The sequence below is a fragment of the Clupea harengus genome, unplaced genomic scaffold, assembly GCF_900700415.2.
Source record: "Clupea harengus unplaced genomic scaffold, Ch_v2.0.2, whole genome shotgun sequence".
In the NCBI taxonomy this organism is placed as follows: Eukaryota; Metazoa; Chordata; class Actinopteri; order Clupeiformes; family Clupeidae; genus Clupea; species Clupea harengus.
Genome location: NW_024879601.1, coordinates 100,001 through 122,030, shown reverse-complemented (window position 1 = coordinate 122,030; position 22,030 = coordinate 100,001). Strand labels below are relative to the sequence as shown.

Here is a 22,030-nt window from a genome sequence, read left to right as displayed (position 1 = left end):
TTGTTCAGGATTGCCTCCACCTCGCAAAACAGTGTTTGGAGGCCTTCATCATCGATGGACTGTTGATGGAGAGTAGAGTTCAGCACCTGGCGGGAACAGATCTTATGAGCCTTTCCCAGGCTCCGCCATGGTGTGATGCTGATGGTGGATTGAAACTCCATTCGATTCCATCTGGAAGCAGGGCATCTTGGATTTTCCTCTCGTTCAGTGACTTCAGGGCCTTCTTGAGCTCTCCGTGTGCACCCACCAGGTTTGTTCCATTATCAGACCTGATGTGCTTCACCTGGCCCCTCCTGCAGACAAATCTCCTCAAAGCATGAATGCATGAGTCTGTGTCAAGGTAAAGGCAATTTCCAAATGAATAGCTCTACTAGACATGCATGTAAAAGAACTCCATACCTTTGATGGCAGTTCTCCCTCGTTTCACTTCAAACGGGCCAAAGTAGTCCAACCCGACATTGGTAAATGGAGGAGGTCAGGTAGGATTCTTTCTAACGGCAAATCCGCCATCTTCTGTTCACTTGCCTTGCCCCTTGAACGTCGCACAACATGACACATTTTGAGAGCACCTTCCTGGCAACTGAAGTTTGCCTTTTAAAATCCAGTACTTTTTCCGGAGCTCCGATAGCATGTGGTTTCTGCCCATTGTGGCCCACATCGTTCATGGATGTGTCTTAAGAGCAGTATCGAGATGTGCGAGTCTTTGGGCAAGATGCAGGGGTGTTTGGTTTCCTCAGGCATTGCAGATTTGTGCAGGTCGGCCACCTACTTCTCAGAATGCCCTCGTCTAGGACAGGATCAAGCCTGCAGATCTTACTGCCCTTGTGCACTCTAGGTGGGATCATCTCCAGTGTTGCAATTTCAGCACCGAAGGCTTGTCCTTGGGTGTATGTGACGACTGACCTTTCTGCCTCTGCAAGATCTTCAACAGTGAGGAGGCTGCCCACCAAGGTAGGTCCTGAAATCTTCAATTTGTATCCTCACCTTTTTCCTGCTTGAGCGGGTGCTGACTTGAGACGAGGGCTGCTCCTTTCCTCTTTCACAATCAGCATCAACATCTTTTTCAGTCTGATAAACCATGCCACTGCTTTGAGTAGCTCCTCCAGTCAGAAAGGACGAAATAAGCTGGTCTGTGGGTGTCGCAGGGTCACTACTGCTGGCCAATACAGTAGGCACTTTTCCTGACCTCTGGATCGTCCTGTGACACCGAGTCCAATACTTCCTCCTCTGGCCAACTTTCCTTTGTGTTCCATAAGAATTCAGGGGCATGTATCCATCTCCTTTTGCTCCATGAATCTTTCCTGCATTCAATCCTCTGGATGAATCATCAGCAGGATTGTCCTTGCTGCTTTACGTATCTCCATTGGGACAGGTCTGTATTGTCCCGAATCAGTGAGACCCTATTGGCTACATAGGTCTTATACCTTGCTCGGTCATTTGCAATGTACTTGAGCCACTGTTTGGCTATCAGTCCAGAAACATGGAAGGCTTTAGGTCAAGGTTGTAACTCTCCTCTCAGCATTCTATCTACCTTCACCAGCAAAGCTGCCAGCTGCCAGCTCCAGTCGTGGCACGGTGATGTTCTTAAGGGGAAGAACTCTGGACTTTCCAAGGACCAAAGTGACGTGAATGACATCCTGCTGGTTCAACTGTCTGATGTAGCTGACTGAGCCATAAGCCACTCTCACTGGCGTCGGCGAAGTGGTGAAGCTCGGCATGGCTTGTCATTCCATAGCCCTTTGGTTTCAAACAGCGTGGCACACTGAAGCCTTTGATCCTATCCAGGCTGTTGGTCCATTCCATCCACTTTTCAGACACTGTCTGGGGCAGAGGCTCATTCCCATCCGAAGCCTCGCTGGCAGAGCTCTTGTAGCAACTGCTTAGCTGGGAGAATGAGAGGAGCAAGAAAGCCTAGTGGATCAAAGATGGAACTAACAACAGAGAGTATGCCTCTGCGGGTGTGTGGCTTTTGGCTCAGGTTTGATGTTGAATTGGGAAATGGTCAGAATCCACGCACCACTGCAGTCCAGTGCTCTTTCAATGGGCAAACTTGTCTTTGTCGAGATCCAGTGTTTTGATTTCCTTTGCTCTGTGTTCTTTAGGGATGATGCTAAAACTGCCCTGTTATTGCTGACCCACTGAGTGAGTTGGAACCCACCTTTGCTGCATAGTGCAGTGACATCTTTCACCAGCCTGGATTGGCGTCTGATTCCTTGGCCACAGACTTTGCACAGTCGTCCACATAAAGTTGTGCCGGACTGTTTCGGCTACTTGAGGGGGAAACAACACTCATTGTCCGCAGCAGTTTTTCTTAATGCAAGCTTTGCCAATGCTAGGGGAGGACACATGCACCGAAATATGTGTACAAGCATACGGTGTTCCTTGGGTGCTTGACTGGTCTCACCTTTTGGCCACCACAGGAATCGCAAGTAATTAACATCAGATCTGGCTACTCTAACCTGATGGAACATTGACTTGATGTCCGACAGTGATTGCAACAGGCTCTTTGCGGAAATCTCATGATGACTCCAATGAGGGAATTTGTCAGGTCAGGTCCCTGCAGCAGTTCGGTGTTAAGGGATACACCCTGGTAAGAGGCAGCACAATCAAAGACTACTCTGAGCTTTTTCTTTTTAGGGTGGTACACCCCGTTGTGTGGCAAGTACCATACCTTTCCTGTTGACTGTGCAAAGTTCTTCCTGTGTTGGACCTTCCTCTGCATAATTACTCTCAAAGATGTCAATTGAAAAATGCAACATATTCCTGTTTATATTGCTCATCCTTTTCCATTTTCCTTCTTAGGCTCTTGGAGGCGCTGTTCTGCAATTTGGCGATTGTTAGGCATACGACATCAGCCTTTCTGAAGGGCAAATTCAGATTGTAATGTCCATCATTCAGAACTGCCTCATTGGCCATTTTTCAGAAATCTTTGTCCTCAATAGAAACTTCAGTTGTCTCCTCAGAGGCAACTTCAGAAAAATCCTGATTGTACTGTGAGATTCAGAAGCTTCCTCTAGCCTTGCCACTGAAATCCTATTCACCGTAACACTTTTTGCACTGCCAGTTTCACTTCTTAAGTGGCCCATTTACAACCCACCCCAATAGTGTTCTAGCTGCATAAGGGCCCCACTTTGGCTGTTAACAACCTCCCACGGCTCTATCAGGGTTGGAGCATTTGTTCCAATTAACAGCTCTACCTTTACACTAATAGAGGGGATTTTGACTTCACTTAAATACGCCCATTGCGCTAAGTCACTCTGTCTTGGGATGTTGTTAGTGGTTACTGGCATTTTCTTCTGAGTGAAAGTGTCAGGAAGAGGTGAGAAGTTGTCGCTGTCCAATGCTGAAACTTCAATTCCTGAGACAACATGCGTGGGAACAGAATTTTCCTGATTCATTGTTCGTAGAAGAATTTGTGTTCTCCTTCCTTTGAGATTGAGACGTGTCATGAGCTCCTCTGAGCAGAAGTAGCAGAAGACCCTGGATCCAGGAGAGCATACACTTGCAAGACTTGGCTGCCCTTTGCTGCCTTAACCTTAACTGGGACGATGGAAAGTGCGCACTCTTGGTCTCCGGCCCCTATATGACCACATAACTCTGCTGATGCACTGCCTAAAACACCAGAGGGTTTTTCTGCTTCTTTAGCTGTGCTGTCGTTAATCCCAATATGCAAGACGCTTGGGTGAGTTTTCTTGCAAACTTGACATGTGAGTCGCTTTTTGCACTCTCTACTAATGTGGCCTGCGGAGAGACATCCAAAGCATATGCCCTTGGTCTTTAAGAAACTGATCTTGTCTCTATGCATTTTCTTTGAGAAGTCTTTGCACAAGTCCAATGTGTGCTTTGAGCTACAGAGGGGCAAGATGGTTCAGGCTTTGTCTCTTTTTGGGCAAGAGCAATACTAGTTGCATAGCTACTGCCAGATGACTTTGAGGGCTGTGACAGAGTAGGGGCTCTAACCTTAGCTCTACTAGTTGACTGGTCTTGAAGGTCACCCAAAAACTGGATCAGATGCTATACGGGCTTGCTTTTCAATGAAAGAGACAAGATCTAAAATTCTTACCCTACGCTGGTGCCGTTCTTGGAGTTCATAAGCCTTGTTACGCCATTTTCTCTTTGAGCTTGAATGGCAACTTGAGGGCAATGCTTCTCATGCTGGATTATGGTGTCCAGTTCCTGCATGTAGTCCATTTCCTCCATAGCGTTGCAGCAGCTCCTGAGAAACATGGCATAATCCTGCAGCATTTTGGAATCCTCAGATTTCATTTGAGTCCAGGATTGGACCTTTTCCAAGTATGCACAAGATATCTTGTATTCATTTCCAAAGTTTTCCTTCCGTAACTGCTTTGCTTTCTGATAGCCTCTATCTGGGGACATGTACTCACAACTTTTGACTAGTCTTTGTGCCTGGCCCTTAGTATACTGAATAAGAAATTGTAAACCGGTCTCTATTGTTATCTGTTTTCTGTTCAATCATGTTTTCAAACGAGTGAATGAATGATTTGTACTCTAGAACTTGTCCGTCAAAGAGTGGGATATTTCCTTGAGGTAGTGTAGTCAGAAGTTGCTGTTTCATGAGCATCCTGGTTAATTCACTTTGATTCTCCAATACTTTGATCACATGATTGTCCTGCGGTGAGCTGGTTGAAGAGGGAATTTGCTGGTGTGTCACAGTGGACCGAGTGGCTTGGTCTGAGCTAGCATATGACTGGGAAATGACAGGGGGAATGGCAGAGGAATAGCTATGAGATGAGTGTTGGGCAGAGAGATGTGATGAGGCATATCGGGCAGAGGGAAAGCTATGCGATGAGGGGTGTAGCTGTTGTGGCCTTATATCACTACTGATCCTGGGAAGGAAAATAGGCTTACTGTCTTGCCTATCTGTACCTAAATTAGGCAGCGGAAATTGAACATTGGCACCTGTCTTAGTCCTGACTGCTGGAGCAGTGCTATCATGAAGATGAAGCGAATAGTCTAGCCTTTTCTCCAGGTGTGCTTGTGATGCATCAGATGTGGCTTGAGCTGCTTCAGCACCTAATACAGGCATTTTAACAGAAGGCACAAGGTTAGATACAGCAGTGTTGGATTGCATGGGGTTAGACATATTACTTTCAGCTTCTTTTAGATAGTTGATTTTTACAGTAGCTGCTTCAATTTCTGCATCCAAATCCAATGTTTCCTTCTTTTTTCTTAACATTTCTTCCTGTGCTTCTATTGCATGTTTCTCCTTTAATTTCGAAGCTTTGGCAATTAAAGCTAATCGTTCTGCTTCTGCATTGATACGCAATGATGAAGACGCTCTAGACGACCTAGATGACCTAGACGACCTAGATGACCTACTGGACACAACTGATAGCGCATCGGTGTTATCAACGTTTGCCTGCGTGCCTGCATCATGTTCATCATTTCCACAATCAGACTCAGCCAGAGGCTCTGGCTCTTCCGTTTGTACAGCAGAAGACGTTGCTTCACCTAAGCTAGGGTCTTGAGGATTTTCTATTTGTGAAATCCATTCATTCACATTTGCAATAAAAGCATTTATCTCCGCTGATCGCGGCTTACACCACTTCTCGTCATCATCTTTGCGTGATTCCTCATCCAAACACTGAACGTAAGTTGAATTTGAAGTGTTAAACTCTTCAAAGACTTCATAATCCAATACAAAGGGAGTTTGACCATCCAATGTTGCCGGTTTTATTGTATAAAAATTGTCACAAAAAATAAGGATGCAATTGCAGTTTTAAAGTCCAAATAACTAAACGCTGCAACAAGCTGAACAGGCCCAAACGGAGACAGCGTGGTTCACGGCCTCAGCACTGAGGTCAATGACGGTAATTGCGCCCGCCTTCTCCCCGTCATGCGTGTCTGGCAGCCATTTCAAGGGTGGCACCGTCACCACCTATAGAGGGCGCACACTCGCAATTCCACAAAAAGGGGAAAAATCAATAAATCATTCCAAATACAAAAAACTTAAATGCGGCTCCTACACTTCCATTTACGAATAATCGCACTAATAGTTGTCTGCTTCTCACCAAGCTGCTTGCCGATGGTTTTGTAACCCATTCCAGCCTTGTGCAGGTCTACAATCTTATCTCTGACGTCCTTGGTCAACTCTTTGGTCTTGCCCATGGTGGTGAGGTTGAAGGTGTGAAGTATGATTCTTTGGACAGGTTTCTTTTATACACGCAGGGCCGGCGATTGCTATAGGCGAACTAGGCGACTGCCTAGGGCGACAAATGGGTTGGGGGCGCCCTCTAGGGTCGCCCTTAGACCTACTTCCCATTAATCATAGTGAGAATAACAAGCAAATTAAAACATGTTTATTAATCATGATCATCCTAGGGCGCCCCTTCAGCCACACGTTTACTTGTCAACCCGATTTTTAAATTGAATTGATGGTTATTGTCGATAATTTCCTAATTGGGGGGGGGGGGGCGGTTGCGTTAAATTACGTTAGATTACGTTAGTTACGTAAGGGCTCCTGCACACAGCCAGGGTGGGGTGAGCGTGTTAGCTACGTGGCATTCGCAAAAATGAAGCGGTCTAAACCATCTGGAGCACAGGGACGAAAACGAAGAAAGGAAGAAGAGGAAAAGAAAGCCAAGTATAGAGGTAAGTCTTCTCATCTCAGCCATTAAGGTGTCAAACGAAATAAATGTAGTATTGTGCATCACCTAATATTGGACGTTTCATTGCTGTCACTTAGGCTAGCTATAGCTAGCTAGCGACTGTTACTTTGCTAATTTGCTACGTAGGCTATTACTAGCAAACATAACTTCACTGATAACCTACATGGATGTAGGGAGAAGCTGCCACCACAACCACTTCTACAGGAAATTAGTAAATGGGGAGAAAATCAAGAAAAGCTGGCTTGTATATTCAAGGAAAAACAATACTCTGTATTGCTTCTGCTGCAAGCTATTTTCACAGAAAAATGACCACCTCATTAGTAGTGGCCTAAATGACTGGAAGAATTAGTGAGGTATTTGAGATATTTTGTAGTGGTACGTACAGTATCCATAAAAGCTCTTTTGTTTGTAGAGGGTATAGTTAGGGTATAGAGGGTCATAATTTGCTTACAGGTGCTTAAGAGTGTTTTGCACAGTTTATGGAGTTGATTTAGTCCTAACTTTGAGTGTGTAATACATTATTTTAAATAATAAAAAAGAAAATGTTCTGAAACTATTCCGGTGTTTTTTGTCCATGCACCATTTATTGTTGAACTGCAATGTAGAATAGTAGAATTATAAGTGGGTGAAAAAACTGCTATGCAAAGTAAAGCGGTTAAGTTAATATATGTCTCTTCAGTGATGTTAAGTATTGTGTGTGGGGGGGGGGGGGGGGCGCAAAACTCAATCTCGCCTAGGGCAACCAAAGGGCTAGAGCCGGCCCTGTATACACGTCACCAGTTGAGATCAGGTGTACCTTGTTAGGCCTAATGAGGACTAATCTATGTGCTTCTTGGGCACATAACTGGTCATCGGGAGCCAGAATTCTTGCTATTTGCTTGGGGGTTCAAATACTTATTTTCTGCATCAAATACAAATAAAGTCATAAATGTTATAAAATGCAGTTTTCTGGATTTGTTTGTTGATATTCTATTTCTCACTGTTAAAATACACCTACCATTACAATTATAGATCACACATTTCTTTGCAAGTGGCCAAACTTGCGAAATCGGCAAGGGTTCAAATACTTATTTCCCCCACTGTATGTCTGAGAACCTTTAGAATAGACTCCACTGCAAATGGTTTTGGTTTAATTTAACTTTTTATTATAGCCTATAGCCTACTTTTTGATTCGTGTACAGCAAAGGAAATCAAGTAATGAGTAATGAAACAAAAGCCAAATTAAACTTTTGAATAACATGGAAAATATAGACTGCATTTGAGCTAAATATGCCTATTTGTTGCCTGCCTTTAATTTATTTCACCGGAGGTAAGCAGTTCCATTGCCATTACTAGTGCTACGTTACCGACATGGAATGTTTCGGAATGTACCGTGCGAAATCTGCCCGTTGTTTGAATGTCTGGTTCCCTGCATAGTGAATGCAATAGATTTTTCTTTAGAGTGAGTGAGTGAGTAATACATCTTTGTGTCCGCCTCCCTTCTTCTGGGCCAACTCGCCACATTATTACTATTATTTGTATTATTGTTGTTGTTGTATTGTGTTATAATAATTTACGGGTTTACTTTAATATATAGCCTATTTTAAATACATTTTGTATTGCATTACACATTGCATTATTCTTATTACTGCGCATGGCCTCAGTCTATCCAATATGTTGTAAGCTGCTTTGAAAAAAAGCTTCTGCTAAATAGCCTACTTAAACTATACCAATCAAGTCATTAAAAGCTGCTACTGTGCGCTTCATGTGTAGTTGCACGTTTTGTTTTACGACTGACCACTTGGCTGCTTGAGCGATAGTGAAGCTCATCCAGTTCTGCAGGATAGTTCAACACTGCGGTAAACAGTGCCATGTAGCGGCGAAAATGCGCTTTTTAAAGGTGGAACCGAAAACCAGCGGCGAATGTTGAACCAACTTCTGCGCCGTCGCCAAGTGCACATATGGGGCAGTGGCGGTTCTACATGGAATTACGCCCCGGGCGAAACCCCCTCTGAGCGCCCCCCCCCCCCCCCCCCCGCCGGAAAAAAAAAGAATCTTATTTATTTTTTATTATAACAATATAAGTGAAAGACAAACTTAAATGTATCAATTGCACAAATCCTTCAATAGAAAATTTGACTAACACACTTAAGAGAATCAATGCACACATCATGTACATTAATGTTAGCTAACCAGCTCTCTGCAAGTTAGGTTAAGCACTCAACATGCATTATGGTATAGTTGAGTTAGCTAATCGTGGCTAACGGGATTTCGCTAACGCTGGCTAGTATAGTTGTGTCAAAAGGAAATATATGGTCTAACCAGCTAGCTATCGACCTGTTCATTATTAAGATTATACTAGTACTCTGTATGCTGTTATATTCTGTTAGTTGTGGCTAGCGGGACTTCGCTAACACCTAGCCTAGTGTCAGATGAATGAACATGTTCATACCCTATGGTCAAATCAGCTAGCTAACGCTAGCTAGCAAACAATTCTGTTGGTGCTCAACATTAGCTGGTTGCCTTAATAGGAATTTAGGTTAAGTTACACTTGACTGAAAACACATTTTTACCTTGTCCACTTGAGCATCCTTCAATAGCTTTCTTGATAATGTAATAGACTACTCTGTAAAAGATGTATTTAATTTCCCTCGGGATAAATAAAGTATCTATCTATCTACCTATAGGCCTACTCTGCTAACTACGTACTACCTTCACCAGTTGGATAAGTTGAAGCAGTCAGTGGTCTCCTTCCACCAATTCACCTTGCCCTTGGTGACCACATCATCGTTCTGTATTACCTATTTGTATTAGCCATTTCACACAATTCAGAAAAACGAAAACGTGCAGGAATTATAGGCCTGTAATTATAATGTTATGAATGTGCGTTATTGGGAAGAAAGTCGAGGTGTGAATGCTATACAGTGGATCCCCGCGCCCCCTCCCCTTCCCCCTTCTCACGCAGGATCTGTCCACGGCACCTTCTTAGCGAGCAGAGGCGCCTGCAGCTGCAGGGGGCGCCAATTTGCCAATTCCACACACAGTGATATGATAGATAATAGAAAACCGCTTCGCGGCCCAGATGATTTTTTTTTAAGTGCTCTTGCCGCCCCCCACGTCTTATGAAAAAGTGCCGCCCCGGGCGGCTGCCCGGGTCGCCCGCCCGGGTCGCCCGTGCCTAAAACCGCCCCTGATATGGGGTATAGCATTCACGAAGACTAAATCCACAGAAATGCACGTATTTCATTATGTGTAGGCCCTTCTGTGTAATTGATATGAGTCACAATATTTTAACGGCTTTTAAATGCAAACAAATGGCAGACAACTGACAGACACAAAAGATACAAGAATACAATTATTTTGGAAATCTGTCTTATGCCTGTATCACTGTAATATGTAATAGTATTGTAGTAGTATGCAATGTTTCTTAACAATAATAATGACTTTGTGCCTTTCATTCAGTCAGCTCTGTCAGAAGGGTTTAGTAATCTGGCATATTTCATCTGAAGCTTAATTAATTAGACTTTCACCCAGACTACCCCATGTAGTGTCAGCTAAATTAATAAATGTAATGGAATATAAAATGGTAGCCTACTTTCTATTCCCCTTGGAATAGTGAGCACATATCTGTTGTATCAAACTTCATTTCGGGGGACAGATTTGGTCTGCCGCGGAGGCAGTTTGTCCATTATTCATCAGATATCACAGCACTCAAAGCTCCAGGTTGGTCTGACATCTTTCCCTTCTCTCTTTCACCGCAAAAATAATGGCTAACAGAGGCTCCGAGCTGCAGCAGGGAGATAGATGGGGGAGATAGCAGAGAAGACAAGGGGAGAGACAGAGACAGAAAGAGAGCAGGAATCGTGGCAGTTTGAGGAGATAGACAGAGTGAGGAATTGACGCGAGGCTGACAGCTGAAAATAGTAGAGGGCAGTACAGAGGAGGAAATGAAGACTTGAAGAAAAGGAAAAAGAGACTGATAGAGAGGGAGGAGGAGGAGGAAAGAAGAAGAGTGAGTGAAAAACAGGAAGCAAGGAACATGCTCAGAATTCTGAGCTGTGCGTCTGGGTGCTAGTGAATTGTGGGAGGGCAAAAGACCTGATAGGTAATTACGCAACCTGAAGCCAGGAGAGCTCGACTCTAAACGAACCTGTCAGGGGGAGAACACTTCAAGCCCAACTGCCATCTCCACCACCATCATTCCAACCGCTTCCTAAAACACCCCCCACCCCCCCAAAATACCCTTTATTTCCTGACAGCACAAAATGTGTCACAGACCGCACTCTCTCCAGGCGGGTGAGGAGTCTGTGAAAGATCCTCATTTCAGTGGGGGAGTCTGAAGCTAATGGCCTAGTGCTGGACTGGGCCCTCTCAAAGAGATGAACACATGAATGAGTGTGGCTCTGCACAGAGCTGGCTCTTATGCAACTATAGGACACCATCCCTGACAAGCCAACGCTCAAACATCAGACTTGTCCAGGGCCAAATCACAATCAAAAAGCTCCAGGCTGGGACTTGAAACTAAAAACATTTCACCTTAAAATGTTCTAGTAGACATTCAGTGCTATCCTATGAATGAATTTCACTGCAGTTACATTTTTCTTTGGGCTGCTGGCTTTGTACATGGATGTAGTGAAGAATGAACTCTAAATTCACGAGATAAGACTCTCACCTAATGACACCAGCACCACTCTCTTTCAAATGGTAAATGGACTGCATTTATATAGCGCTTTTCTACTCATAGAGCACTCAAAGCGCTCAAAGCATATAGATGAATGCCTCAGACATCTACCCATTCTACCCATGCTTCTATCTAAGTTGCCAACCTGCACATCAGGAGTGGTTAGGGGTTCAGTGTCTTGCTCAAGGACACTTCGGGAGTCGGGATCAAACTAGCAACCTTCCGATTACTAAACGACTCCTCTACATACTGAATCACTATCGCACCTTTCAACATCACTGATCTTCCAAACATAACGCCCTTATGATGTTATTACTTAAACCAGAGGTCTTCAACTGGGGGTCCGCGGAGGTACTGCAGGGGGTCCGCCAAATTATTTCATCTGAAGCATTTTTTCCCTCTTCCAAAAAGTAAAAACGTCCAAAAGACTACATAAACATAAACAGAACGTAAAAATTGCTTTCTATTCCTTAAAAATAATACATAGGCTACCCATGAGTCTTCACGCGATCATTTGATCATAATGGCAACATATTCACTTTTAGCTATATTTAGCTATCTGTTGCCAAAAGACGTTACCTGCCATAACCATACAATTTGAAATAATCGGTCGTTCTGTAATTTCTCGGAACAAAAGCTCCTCGTCAGACACCACTGATGGCGGTTCAGATGATCTACCTTCAGAGGATGCCAACACCCCTTCCATGCAAAGCCAACAGCGCAAACGGGAGAAGACACTTAAATATTCAGAGAATTATCTGAAGTTTGCCTTCACCTACAAAGAGACCGATGGTGAATAATTAGCAGTGTGCGTGGTTTGCTCTTCCGTGCTATCAAACGAAACTATGAAACCATCATAGCTGCAACGACACTCAAAGGCAACCCATGTTCATTTGAAAGAAAAAAAACATTTAATATTTCCCGTTTAAAATCTTTTGAGGGCCAGCAGACCTTGATGAGACAATCAGCCAAAGTGTGCGAGCTAGCTTTAAAAGCCTCTTATCAAGTTGCATTACGTGTCGCTCAGACCAAACAGCCATACATAATTGCGGAAAGTTTAATATTGCCAACAGCTAGTGATATGTGCAAAACAATGTTTGGGAAGGATGAGTAGCCTACGTAAAAAAAACTGAAAAGCATCCCAATGCCCGCCCTATTGATGAATTGGCAGCTGAGGGCACTACTAGTCGCAAAACTCCCAAAGGCAGATTCTTTTGCACTACAATTAGATGAATCCACCGATGTGTCAAACGACGCTCAGCTTTTAGCTTTTTTGTGATTTGTCGACCAAAATGAGATGAAGGAGGAATTTCTATTCTGTAAGCAGCTGCCAGGAGGTAAAGTTCAGAGATTTTCAAAGTGATCGACAATTGTTTCCGTGAACATGATATACCCTGGCCAAAATGTGTCGCGATGTGCACAGACGGTGCAAGAGCTATGTATGACGCACTGCATGCGTCATAGGCAGAATGTTGTTGCCAAAGACATGAATGATGAATTCTCAAACGTCAGATCTCTCACTAGGTATGAGATATTTCATCCATATTTAAGCTTCTCAAGCTACTCAATTATTTGTCCCTCCCTAATTGAATACAGAGTGATGGCTAAGGGAGAAAAAATGTCAATAATAAACAGAATAAATTGAAACGAGTTCTGTGTCGCAGATGATTTGTAATTCTGTTCAAACATGTGTAGGGGAGTGTGTGTGTGTGACTGACACTTAGTTCCAAATAAATTATATGAATATCAGGCCCAAATTTGGGGTGGCAGGGGTGGGGGTCCCTGCTCAGTGTCTCTCTCAGCCAAAGGGTCCTTGGGCTGAAAAAGGTTGAAGACCCCTGACTTAAACCAACCCATTTAACTGGCTAATGGGTGGTGAAGATGATCTGGGACTTGATACTTCTCTCAGTTGAAGGCCTAAAGAACAGACGATACCAGGGCCAAGCTAAAGTTCTGAGGGTTCTTTGTAGCGCCTGTGTCTTCTGATTCACTCCTATCTCCCTTCACATTCATCATGACACAAGGTTCAAACAAGAACCACAAGTTGCTTTCACTTGCATAAGCTTTGTGAATGAAAAAAGACCACCACACAATCGCTTAGTTATATGTTTTATTGGAATGAGCTCTTTGGTATAGTTATAGTCAATAGTTTATCTGAAAACGTTTCTCCTTTGTCACTACACCTTATGTTTTGTGCATCTGTAAACAAGAAGGACCTCGCAGAAAAGGTACAAAAATAAAACTGTGCATACAAGTGGCCTGGAACTAAATTATGACCATTATATCTCATAAACTCTAATGCTGGGATGATACAGTGTGCTGGCGGCTGTCACAGGGTCTTGTGTTAAGGGCAGGATTTGGGGAGGTTGAGCACAATATCCTGAAGGCTGGCCCTCTCTTCCCGGATCTCCTGGAGGTCCTGGTCCATTCGGGCCACCTGGCTCTTCTGCTCCTGGGAGGCGGTCCGCAGGGTCTGGATCTTCCCGGACAGAGCCGAACTCTCCACGCTGCCCTTCAGGATCAGCAGGCGGGTGGCCGTCTCGTTCAGAATGAGGTCGAACTTGTCCAGAGACGAGTCCTCTTCTGAGGGCCATGAGAGACAGGGAGAAAAAGAGATAGAGAGAAAGAGAGAGACAAAGATAAAGAGAAAGAGAGAGAGAGAGATTGTTAGAAGAAGGGGGTGAGGAGTATAGTGTCTCTCTCTCTCTCTCTCTCTCTATATATATATATATATATATATATATAGTATATACGACAGGTAGCCAATAACCTAATTGTCTCTATGAATGAGATCCTGAGTTCCTCTGTGGAGATAGGAGAACCTTATGGAAGGACAACCATCAGTGCAGCACTCCAAAAATCAGGCTTTTATGGGAAAGTGGCCATTCCTCACTAAAATGACAACTCACTAGGATTTTTCCAAAAAGAACCTGAATGACTCTCAGACAATGAAGAGCAAAATCCTCTGGTCTGATGAAACAAAGATTGAACTACTAGGCCATAATTCCACAAAACAGCGTGGGTGAAGGAAACCAGGCACTGAGCATCACTTCATTAATACCATCTCTACAGTCAAACACGGTGGTGGCAGCATCATGCTGTGGGGATGTTTTTCTGTGATAGGGACTGGGAGACTAGTCAGGATAGAGGGTAAGAAGGATACGGAAAAATATCGTTTATAGTATTAATCCACGCCCCTCTAACAAATTGATTTTTTATTCGACTTTGCGTTTCCACTCAGGATTTCCTATTCGTATGTTCAAAATTTGCTTAAAAAAGTTCGTAAGACCTTATAGACAGGTGTGTGCCTTTCTTAATGATGTTCGATTAAATCAATTAGGCACAGGTAGACTCCAATCAAGTTCTAGAAGCATCTCAAGGATCACTGATCGAAGTAGGATGCTCAATTGCAAGTGTCATAACTAAGTGTAAGAGTAAGAGTATTGCGTGTAGATTGATGAGAAAAAAACTGAATTGTAAAAGAAAATGTTAACTTTAAAGGGTCTGTGACGGTATAGCCACGTGAGCATTGCATCAGGACGTGACAGTATAGCCACAAAGGCATTGCATCAGGACATGACGGTATAGCCACAAAGGCATTGCATCAGGACGTGACGGTATGGCCATGAGGGCACTGCATCAGAACGTGACGGTATGGCCACATGAGCATTGCATCAGAACGTGACGGTATAGCCACATGAGCATTGCCAAATAGAAGATCAGGAGAGAGGAAAGAATGAGAAACTGAGTGGATTTAAAGTATCTGGTCATATGTGACTCTTTGAAGAACTATCAGGAGACGCGGAAAATCAATGAACTGAAAACAAGAGAAAGAAAAGACAAAAACTAATGGGAGGGGAGTCAGAGCAATTGTCTGGGCATCACCAGCAACAGAAGTTAAGCTCTTTATCCTGGCCACTGTCACTGTGTTGCTTCTGAAACTGCAAAACGATGTGCACAGCATCCAAAACACCAACAGCAAAATGGCATATAGCTATTAACCACTAGGTGGTGCCCTTTCCCAACACTCACCTAATTTGCTGAGCAGCACTGCCAGTGTGTGTGTGTATGACTCCAGCTGAAGCTTCGCAGACTCCATCTTTTCCAGCACAGTCCCCAGAGAGGCCCCAGGCTGGCAAAAATAGGACATAACAAAGGGAACCAATGACTATGCAATTCAGAGTTAATGACACACAAAAACACTGATCAGCTCAATGATGGGCCTTTGTTCTCTTGAGAAAAGGTAGTATGCTGGAAGTGTACTTTCAAAAATGTACTTCAGACTGAGCTAGTGCACTTAAAATGTGTTATTTAGTTTCAAGTACTGTACCAAAACTGACTAACTATTGGTAGTTTTCCATCCAGCCTATCTATCTGATGTCTGTACTGGAGCAATTCTGAATGCACAGCTCATATTTCAGACGTAAGTATATTAACTGTATAGTAACCATAGCACCACCAACTGGTACATAGGATATATCTCTGATGTCGGAATAGTCACAGTAGTTTGTTCCACCTCCTCTGTCTGCGTCTGCGAGAGCATCTGCGTGACGGAGTCCTCCTGCTCACTCAGCCGCTGCTCTGTCTCCTCCACAGACGACCTCAGCTGCGCAGACACACTCTTCGTCTGTTTCGTCTGCGTTCTGGTTGCTTTGGCGTTCTGGTTCACAAAACAAACAAACAAATGAACAAATAAGCAAACACTACAAGCAAGTAAGTAAGTGTATAAGTCAGGGGTCTTCAACCTTTTTCAGCCCAAGGACCCCTTGGCTGAGAGAGACACTGAGCAGGGACCCCCACCCCTGCCGCCCCAAATTTGGGCCTGATATTCATATAATTTATTTGGAACTAAGTGTCAGTCACACACACACACTCCCCTACACATGTTTGAACAGAATTACAAATCATCTGTGACACAGAACTCGTTTCAATTTATTCTGTTTATTATTGACATTTTTTCTCCCTTAGCCATCACTCTGTATTCAATTAGGGAGGGACAAAGAATTGAGTAGCTTGAAAAGCTTAAATATGGATGAAATATCTCATACCTAGTGAGAGATCTGACGTTTGAGAATTCATCATTCATGTCTTTGGCAACAACATTCTGCCTATGAAGCATGCAGTGCGTCATACATAGCTCTTGCACCGTCTGTGCACATCGCGACACATTTTGGCCAGGGTATATCATGTTCACGGAAACAATTGTCGATCACTTTGAAAATCTCTGAACTTTTTTTTACCTCCTGGCAGCTGCTTACAGAATAGAAATTCCTCCTTCATCTCATTTTGGTCGACAAATCACAAAAAAGCTAAAAGCTGAGCGTCGTTTGACACATCGGTGGATTCATCTAATTGTAGTGCAAAAGAATCTGCCTTTGGGAGTTTTGCGACTAGTAGTGCCCTCAGCTGCCAATTCATCAATAGGGCGGGCATTGGGATGCTTTTCAGTTTTTTTTACGTAGGCTACTCATCCTTCCCAAACATTGTTTTGCACATATCACTAGCTGTTGGCAATATTAAACTTTCCGCAATTATGTATGGCTGTTTGGTCTGAGCGACACGTAATGCAACTTGATAAGAGGCTTTTAAAGCTAGCTCGCACACTTTGGCTGATTGTCTCATCAAGGTCTGCTGGCCCTCAAAAGATTTTAAACGGGAAATATTAAATGTTTTTTTTCTTTCAAGTGAACATGGGTTGCCTTTGAGTGTCGTTGCAGCTATGATGGTTTCATAGTTTCGTTTGATAGCACGGAAGAGCAAACCACGCACACTGCTAATTATTCACCATCGGTCTCTTTGTAGGTGAAGGCAAACTTCAGATAATTCTCTGAATATTTAAGTGTCTTCTCCCGTTTGCGCTGTTGGCTTTGCATGGAAGGGGTGTTGGCATCCTCTGAAGGTAGATCATCTGAACCGCCATCAGTGGTGTCTGACGAGGAGCTTTTGTTCCGAGAAATTACACAACGACCGATTATTTCAAATTGTATGGTTATGGCAGGTAACGTCTTTTGGCAACAGATAGCTAAATATAGCTAAAAGTGAATATGTTGCCATTATGATCAAATGATCGCGTGAAGACTCATGGGTAGCCTATGTATTATTTTTAAGGAATAGAAAGCAATTTTTACGTTCTGTTTATGTTTATGTAGTCTTTTGGACGTTTTTACTTTTTGGAAGAGGGAAAAAATGCTTCAGATGAAATAATTTGGCGGACCCCCTGCAGTACCTCCGCGGACCCCCAGTTGAAGACCTCTGGTATAAGTATATAAGTAAGTAAGTAAGTATGTAAGTGTATAAGTAAGTATAGTATGTAAGTAAGTAAGTATGTACAGTATGTAAGTAAGTAAGTGTATAAGTATATATCATAACGGGATATAATAGCGGCATGCGCTTGTTATCGGCTTCGTTCGCGTTGTCATGTTAAATTATAAATATTGTCATGTCATTATAAATAGACTGAGCATATCGATTATTTAACAGACTGGCCGCTAACCGGTGCAGCTACGCTAAGTAAGTAAGTAAGTAAGTAAGTACGTGTATAAGTATGCTCTTGTAAGGGCAAATGTTACCCCCCGGATGCTGCATTCGTCTAATGAGCGTCTGCTAAATGACTAAATGTAATTGTAAATGTAAGTGTACAAGTATATATGTAAGTAAATAGTAAGTAAATAAGTGTATAAGTAAGTAAGTAAGTGTTAAAGTAAGTAAATAAGTGTATAAGTAAGTCAATAATGTATAAGTAAGTAAGTGTATAAGTTAGTAAATAACTGTATAAGTAAGTAAGTAAGTGTATAAGTAAGTAAGTGTATAAGTTAGTAAATAACTGTATAAGTAAGTAAGTAAGTGTATAAGTAAGTAAGTGTACATGAGAATGGCAATGACGTGCCTCTATCAAACTTACCATCACATCAACAACCAGAGGCAGTCCCACCTCCCTGGCTGCTCCAGGCACACACTACATTACTAAAACATTACTACTGCCATTCAGTCAGAGATATATGAGCCCTGCACGTGGCTGTGTCGTGTATAGCAAGCACCAATACAACCAGTGATCAAACTTAGCCGGTTTGCGCTATTCAGACTACTGTGCAGTTTGTCCGATTTTTTTCAGATACTGAATGTTGATAGCAGTTCATAGTAATCACTTCTGATCATCGTCATATAAATATATAACAATGATTCCATTAAATATGTTCATGAAATGAGATTGCTAAATTACAGAGGTAAATTAATTGAGTCGGGATGACAGGTCTGTGGGAATCAGATGTCTTAAATGAGGGTCCATTAAAGCTGAAAGCAAATCAAGAATGATAGTGCAGCAGTAGGCATCGTCTTTAGTGGATACCCGTCTGAATAAAGCAACAGAGTACTGACGCATCAGCTGTGATTAGTCTAAAAAGCTTCATTTATTGTGCACATTTTTCCAAGGTGAGCCCAATTCCTCTGCCTGGGGTTGTTTTGTTTAAAATGGTGACATCAGTTCTGTAGCGATAAGTGGTTAAGTAACTGTTCCTCACCGCTCGTTCAGTGCCAACCAGAAGTGCACTTCCAGAAAGCCGTTGTTCGGCAACCCTCAAAGGATGGAGAAGCGGTAACTTTGAGCACACTCTCTCCTATTCATCAGGATGATTGTGCACAACAGCGCTTCCAGGAAATGTACCCCTGACACTCGGTGAACTAGCTGTGACACACCTGCCCCACCACAGGAAGTAGCAGAACAGGTGTGCCCAATTAGACTGAAATGACTACACATGACTCCGGGCCAGCTGCGGCCTGGTTCCTGTGTGCAGTGGGCTGGATGGCTGCCATTTTGTCCTCAAAACAAACAGGTGGACATTACACGCAAAGGAGCAGTTGCTTCCTCTTCTCCAACTGGCAGCTTTCTCTCTCGACATCCCTGCTGTCTCCCCTGGCGCGCACGTCGCATGTTAGTGCACGCTGCATGAAAGCTCTCAGGCAGAAGTGTGTGTCAGGATGCGGGGCTTATCCAAGTGAACATCTCTGCAGGTCTGTCCCCCGGAGTCAGACCGAGAGGTGGAGCGAGAGTGTTTGTTGTATTTGGATTCCCCCTGAGGCGAGTCTAGAGGGTACGTCGACGAGCGCCTGTCTTACAGCAGGTGCAGACCGAAACAAGGTCTGAAACCAGTTTTAGCTCTGCTGGAATGCACCGCGATGGCTCTTTATGGATAACACTGAGGATTTATTTGGAAGGTATGAAGGTCCCTATTCATTGATTGGTCCACTAATTGATTTATCTACGTTGCCAGATTTGACTCTGTGTTGCCAGATGTAAGTCATCACTTTATTCAGCTCTGCAACTCTCGGTCCAAGTGAGGTATAGATTTTTGTGTGCATCAAACCCAGGACCACTCAAATCAATGACAAAAAACATGCAACACTTCAGAGACTTAAGCTGAAAGCAGGACTGACAGTGATGTGCCCAGAAACCCATGAACCTGACCTAACAGCAGTTGCCATGCTACAGGGTCCACCATTCCCTCACCTTAGAGACGGTGTTGGCGGTGTCCTCCGCCTGGGTGGCGGTGATGTTGGCTTGCGTGGCGTTTTTCACGGCGGCTTGCACGACTCTCTCTGCGATCTTCGTCTTCTTCTTGGCCTCGGTCAGCACCCTCTCCTCCACCACGCGGGCCTTCCGCACCGCGGCCTTGGTCTGGGCCTGCTTACGAGGCCACTCCTTCTGCATGCCTACAGGGGGAGGGGGGCAGAGTAAACATGAAGAGCTCTCCATGATTTGGACAGCTGTGTGTGGTGTTCTGGTGTGGGAGAGAAGGACAGGGAGGTTTAAGTTGTGTACAGTGTACAGTTGTGTTGTGTTGTGTTGTTGATACGGCCGGTTCGTGACTGCAACAAAAACATTGGAGGCAGACAACAAGGTTATCTTACAAAATTACGCGTCCATACAAGGTATGTCACAAAAACACGTGTCTAGGGGGTTTGACGTCTGTATGCTGAGAGAGACTCAGGTGTCCACTGATCCTTTCTCCCCCCCACACCTCCCCAGGTGTGGGTAATCAGTCAATCAATCAATCGTCCTTCCCCACTGTTGCCTGCAGGCCTTGCATGGCCATTACATCATCTGCAGGGGCTGTTGTGTTGTGTTGTGTTGTGTTGTGTGAGACAAGGACAAGGTGGTAATTGTGCTGTGTTAGTTTTTAGTTTTTGGTATGCAGCATGGCATCATATCCTTGCTAATTCTATCATTTTCTTTCACTCTTCTTACTGTGGTTTATTTCTGATTAATAATTATATACATTCTTTACCTCTCCTTTGCTCCAACCCTACATCCAACTCCATTCTCTTCTATCTGAATCTTTTCCATTCTTCTGTTTGATTCTGTTCTATTGTTCTATGCTTAATTAGATTGCACTCTAGGATTTCAGCCAAGTCTATTTTTGCACCATTCTGTTCCATTATCCACAGACTGTTTGGCCCACGGTTTCCATGTCAGGCCCGAGGCCCACACTCATGGCTGCCCACACGCCTGCCTGCTGCCTCTCCACAACAATATGCCAAAACACACTTTTCCCAGTCTGGGCACTCGAGGGAGCCTGGCATGTGTGGAGTGCCCATGATTGGCGCCTGACTTCCAGAGCGCAGGGCAGAAATGCAATCAGGGCAGTGTTTGTGTTTAAAGGACAAACAAATTGCCATGCCAACGATGGAACGGCTGCCTGTCCCCCTCCCCGAACACTCAGAGAGCCTCAATTGAAGCCAGTTTTTGGGCTTGTTTATTTATCTGTGAGTTAGTTTGTCTGTCGTGGTCTTCGTCTAGAGTTCTGATTAGGGTGGAATGACCCTGGGTGAGAGTGTGAGTGTGTTGGCATGGCAACTCGGCAGACAGGCAGACAGACTTTGGGGGCAGATGGGGAGGAGGGGTTGGGGAGGATGGTGGAGGAGGAGACAATACCTTCTAGATTCCTCCGCAGAGAAGATGCCTCAGACTCCACCTCCTTCGCTTTCACCACAGACGACAGGGACGCAACCTTTAACCCCTCGGCCAGGTCCGTCAACTTCACAGGAGCAGGAGACAGCAGGAGAGGAAGAAACGAGGCGGATGGAGAAGAGAGGGAGGGATGAGAAGAAAGAGAAACTGAGTTTTAACAGCAGAAAGTTTGTTCAAATTATTCATTCACTCTGCTTAATGACAAGAAAGATTCTAACTCTAATTCACTCCTCAAACAGAGGTTAAATGAAAGATCTAATCAAACAGGAAGTAACACTCAAACAAAGAGGTCATTCCCAGCTACCCTGGAAGTGTTAATGCGGCGTAGTGTGATTGACTCCACCTGCTGGAACTCCTGGATGGTCTTGATGTTCTTCTGGCCCTCTTTGATGCCGGTCTCCAGCTCCTCTCTGGTCTTATTCAACAGCTCCTCTTTAGACTGCAGCAGCACATCCAGCTCTAAGGTCCTGTTCTGGAGGCTCAGCACCTGAAACCACATGCCCCATGTGACAGTGGAGTCCATCAGGGCATTGTGCTAATGTAACACTGGCTAGGCTAATTTGTGTTGAGTATGACTCTTCTCTTGATGTTCTATTGGTTGCTGAGACTGGGTGTTGGCTGTTGATGTTGACTTCTTTAATATGTGTTGAGTATGGGACTGGTCTCACCTGTAATATGTGTTGAGTATGTGTTGAGTGTGTGTGCTGACCTGTGTTGAGTGTGTGTGATGTATTGTATTGTTTTACCTGTGTTAGGAATAGCTCATCCTTTGCTGTT

At 44.0% G+C, this 22,030-nt stretch overlaps 1 protein-coding gene across 1 annotated transcript in view; it reads right to left on the bottom strand.

Annotated features, from left to right (window-relative positions):
• Window positions 1-13,385: 13,385 nt before the first annotated feature.
• The window catches only part of LOC105888845 (laminin subunit gamma-3-like), a 106,795-nt gene continuing 98,150 nt past the window's right edge, over window positions 13,386-22,030 (bottom strand). The window contains exons 21-27 of the mRNA XM_042704202.1: window positions 22,000-22,030; window positions 21,597-21,740; window positions 21,218-21,320; window positions 19,793-19,995; window positions 15,806-15,949; window positions 15,322-15,421; window positions 13,386-13,872 (exon numbers count right to left, since the gene is read on the bottom strand). The exon at window positions 22,000-22,030 is cut by the window's right edge and continues 186 nt beyond it. Of these exons, the coding sequence (XP_042560136.1) occupies window positions 13,634-13,872; window positions 15,322-15,421; window positions 15,806-15,949; window positions 19,793-19,995; window positions 21,218-21,320; window positions 21,597-21,740; window positions 22,000-22,030 (964 nt within the window). The 3' untranslated portion in view covers window positions 13,386-13,633. The remainder of the gene's footprint in view (window positions 13,873-15,321; window positions 15,422-15,805; window positions 15,950-19,792; window positions 19,996-21,217; window positions 21,321-21,596; window positions 21,741-21,999) is intronic.